General features: G+C 41.0%; 1 protein-coding gene across 1 annotated transcript; it reads right to left on the minus strand.

The window, feature by feature from the left end:
- Nucleotides 1-502: 502 nt before the first annotated feature.
- Nucleotides 503-4,283, minus strand: RB195_015636 (uncharacterized protein; the record flags this gene model as incomplete). Its single annotated transcript, XM_064206439.1, has 7 exons — nucleotides 503-554; nucleotides 649-726; nucleotides 1,418-1,502; nucleotides 1,600-1,687; nucleotides 1,752-1,861; nucleotides 1,940-2,114; nucleotides 4,221-4,283. 7 exons carry the CDS (start codon nucleotides 4,281-4,283, stop codon nucleotides 503-505), a joined length of 651 nt encoding a protein of 216 aa, XP_064062320.1.
- Nucleotides 4,284-4,754: the final 471 nt, after the last annotated feature.

A 4,754-nucleotide genomic window follows, 5' to 3' on the forward strand; every position in this document is an offset into this window, starting at 1 on the left:
ATTTCCTTGCCAACACGTGCTCTAGAACTCATATGTGAGTTTTCAATAGGGAAATAACGCGTTTCTGCTGATGACACTTGCGCTAATGCCAGCCTCATTCAGGATAGCTACCACTCTCTATCCGAAGATTCCAGAATAGTTGCTGTACCAGTCGAAGAATCGAATTGCGACGACGCTGCAGGCGGCAAGATGCCAACAGAATGCTTCCCTTAGCACTGACTATACTCATGAAAAGGTATGGACATGTACAAAGTTTACAGGAAATAATTTGCTGCTTAGAAATGTTTATCTATGAATAATCATTTGGAAAAACCAATTTCGTAGAACAGTCCATCGGAACCTGAATGGTCTCAGGAGGGACACACATACACAGTACATACAAGCAAAACGGATCGTGGACCCGTCGATATCGTGACTTATCAGTTTTGGAAAAGAAATCTAGCAAGATACTCGCCGATACTGTAACACGGTCATACCGTAGTAGTTAATATGGATGACCATGTCATTTCTTGTTGATTAGATTTAAAAACTCTTCCCGCGTTTTTGGATCGTCCCTGAAAGATTGAAGTAAGCATCTATCGAAACATATTATTGATTAATAAAATTATCTCTACAAAAAATATTTGTGAGAATTTTAGTGAATTTTACCTAAATACACCAAGCATGCATGACGTCGATGTCGTCGCATTGATCTTTTGCACACCTCGCATCACCATACACATATGGCTGAAAAAGAAAAGTTTTATCAATTACCCACAGCGATTGCGTCATCCATGGTTCGAAATCGCTCCAACCCAACTAAGCTTTTCATCGAGGGGTCGATAAATTGGTGTCAAATATTTCTAGGAGGATAAAGATACAGACATAGTACATCGGGTGGCTACCGCGAGTCATTATACAGGGATTGTACGAGTTTCTGAAGGAAGCTGACCAAGGAAGTAAGGGTGTTCGGATTATTCCACGAAAAGAGAGGATTAATTGCATAGGTCACGAGTATGAGCGCAATTACGCTCATTCCCCCAAATTATTCGGAAAAATTGTTTGGGGATCGCATAATTCCTCTACGAGGTACCTAACAACGTGCCACGTATGTGAGAATAGGCAAACGCGGCACGTTGTTAGGTGCGTCGTAGGGAATTTGGTGAGGCAAAGCCGTTCCTACGCTATCGTCCTCAATAATTGATAAATGGCGCGTATTTCACTATTTTACTTAATTACTCGTTTTTTTTTTCGTCTTGCCCTGCTATGAATAAAAGACGCATTCGGTAATATGAAAAGGGGGCTTCACTCTTGAAATTTTTAAATGCATTTCTCAAATTGAAAGATATGAAGACAGGTCAAAAATTGACTCCAGAAATTGAAGTGTTTTTTTATAAATAGTAGTCACAGGTAACATATAACATTTTTCCCCGCTTACCTTGCTTCAATGACAACCGCCACTCCAGCCGGCTGCACTGCTTGAACCATTGCCGTCGCTATTTGTTTGGTAAGTCGTTCTTGAACTGTAAAGGGAGTAGCACCGTCATACAAAACTATGTCATTGGAAGTCTACTTCGGTTACGAAGTAAACTGAGTGCGTTCACTTCGGTCACAATTTACCTTGTAGTCGTCGACTGAACATTTCAACAATTCGGGCGAGTTTTGACAGACCTAACACCTTCTTGTTGGGCAGATACCCGATGTGTACCTAAAGAGAAATAAAATGTACATTATTTAAGTTGACTCATATCGTTGAAAAAAATCAAACGTACTTTGCCGTTGAATGGGACTAAGTGATGCTCACAAAGTGAGAACATTTCAATATCTCTGACGATAACCATCTCGTCGTGATCCTCGTCAAAAACAGCCTCGTTGAGAATGTCTGTTACAAGAAATTCTTTCTCTTTGGACAAATGTTCAGCAGCTTGATGTCTAAGTTCATGAACTAACAAAAACTCACCATCTAACTGCTGATCGTAGCCTTTCGTGAAGAAAAGCATAGCTTTAGCTGCTCTTTCTGGTGTTTTTAATAGTCCTTGTCTATTCACGTCCTCTCCAACGTGCGAAATAATTGATGAATATGCAGAAGCCATGTTTTCCAAATGAGACTTTTCTTTCTTGAGCTCTGTTATAGCCTAAAACTAGACAATTTTACCACTACTCGAGACATTTTAAAACATAGAAGAATATCAAAAGCTTAATAAAAGCTCAGCGATTTGAAACTCGGTCTGACGGTAATCCTAAGCGACCTGTGGGAATGTAATCAAACTTGAACTGCAAGACTTAGCTGACTAAAACAGCGGGCGGACGGTACGACCTAACGCGGCTATCCGCATGTCGTCCTTAGACATATCCAAGCCCATTCTGTTCGATCTTCAGCTGGAGCTCGCATAGAATCCATCCTTCCGTTCCTATTCCATAATCGGCGAAACTTTACGTCTCGAGTAAAGTGCGTGTCAGTGCCAAGTGTCCTCTTTCTTTACCACTTCCGTTCAGAACTTTCTTTTACAACCAGGAGGCCTTTTCCAGTCCAAGATTGGGAGAATCCTCAGTACAAAGTGGACAAGATGATCAGACATTTTCCTCATGACGTGAACAAAGAAGTGCAGACGGTTTCCTTGTGACTACTTCAGCGGACCGAGCAAGATGCCGGAGCATCGGCGAGAAGTGGCCTAACAGTTGTCTTAATAACTTTCTCTCCATGCAGTCAATCTTCTCTCTCACCGTAGATGGCGCTGCTCAAGCCTCCAATCCGTACATCATGGCAGTGCTAATTGCGGATAGCTAGATTCGCAGCTTTACTTTCTTGGCGATGGAGGTCGACCACGGTCCCTTGGTTAAGGGATTAAGTGCAGAAGTGGCCTCAACGCATTTTTGCTTGACGCCACTCTTGTAGTTGCCATCGTTTTTCAGCATACAGCCCAAATGACAGAACTCATCCACGAGTTCTACAGTTTTTCCGTCCATCTTGATTCGCGTTGAGGGTCTCGTGGTCATCCACATCTGCTTGCATTTGTCAGAGCAAAAATGCATAAACTGCAATTAATTTCGATTCAAGGTTCACAAGATGTCGTAAACTGTCTGCCAGTGTGATGGACGACAGCATTTCTTGGAATATTCACGAAACTTTTATCATATAATAATGCTACTTACATAACATCGTACGTTTCCAAGGCCTATAGTCAGATGCTTTATTGCGTTTTGTGAAAACAAGGCCACCAGGTGCAGGTAACAACCAAGCTAGTGTTCGCGACCCCCATAAGGTGTTTAATTATTCGCGAATTATGATGAACTTAAAGCTGGGGCGTAGTTCATTGGCTGGTGATTTTATCCAAGCTGTACACGGATCTTTCGCTGAGATCCAGAACACTTGCAATGTTTTTTCTTCTGTCAGTGCTGCGTGTAACTATTGTACACGCCAGATCAACGTCGTCATTATCGTGTTTTTGAAGCCCGTTTACACTAACATTTAAGCCTCGAGCAGTCTTTTGTCTCACTGTTTGGATGTATATTACGTTTTATTTCTGTGAAATGTTGCTCATACACTTTGTAGGTCAGTTTGTAGGAGTATTCCGATGTCAATATCACTGGAGATGAGTGGAAGTGAGTTTGTTGGTTCATGTGTTGAAGAAACATTCAGTGTTCTTTTTCTCTTTTGGCCATTAGAATTGTTTTTCATGAGTCAGGAATAATGTAGGTGATCCAGTAAAGGGAGATCGTCTAGTGGTTCGAGCAATTAGGAGAACAATACCCTCAGCTCTTTAGAATAGATGAAAAGAAAGTGAAAAACGAAAAAAGTGTTGGAAGCAGCGTAATAAGTTGTTGAGCAGATTTTCTTGTATTATACAGGAGATACCCTGGTATTCAGGGACTTGAGAATACATGTATATGTAGGAGGGTCAAAACGACATGGACCACGGTGCAGTTGCGTAAGCAGCTCAGGATTGAGTGAGGGCCATCGCTAACACCATTCTTCGCTGAAGTTCGACATGCTCTAACCCCGATTCCAACTGCTTTCTCCACGGCGCCGCTTAGGGCGCAGCCGCTAACGCAACTGTACCATGGTTCATGTCGTTTTGATCTTACTATATTGAGCTTCATTATTGTGATCGTCGTAATGTGCAGCACAGTACGGTAATCCCATGAAAATCTTTTTTTTTGAAATGAACAAAAAATGAAGCTTCGTCGCATTTTATCAGCAGCAAGTCGCTTTCTTCTCCATTTCGGAATTTTCCACTCACCTTATGGTCGCATGCTTCCTCACTAGCGCTATCCGACGAGACAAAGCCGCTTTCAGCTGGCATGATTACCTGGAAATTGGTGAAGTAGTGATCTATAATTGTACGGCGGGTCAATTAATGAACATTATAAGCGCAAATTAATTCGCGATGAAGTAGAGATATATTACAACTTCTGCATAAAATTAGATACGCCCATAATCCAAATAGTTGACAGCTTCTAGTCAAACAACATATGCAACAAAAACAACAACACAGAAACATACACAACATCCAACGTAATTGATGTGAAAATCAGTTTTGGTCTTTCAGCTTAAAATTTTGTGTGAATATAAATTTTTACAGAAATGGAAGAAGAATCGCTTGACCAAGTAATCTTGCACTTCAGTCAAACAATGCCGAATTTAAGAGGAATTCTGTAAAAACCTCTGAACATTTTCATCATCTTCTGTAAGAAGTGGCCCAAACAAAGATCTCAAGATGATATTGAGAATAAGGAAATTTTTTTTAGAGGAAAAAAAGAGTAGTGTCGAGAAT

This window comes from Necator americanus, chromosome V (assembly GCF_031761385.1).
Source record: "Necator americanus strain Aroian chromosome V, whole genome shotgun sequence".
Classification (NCBI taxonomy): Eukaryota; Metazoa; Nematoda; class Chromadorea; order Rhabditida; family Ancylostomatidae; genus Necator; species Necator americanus.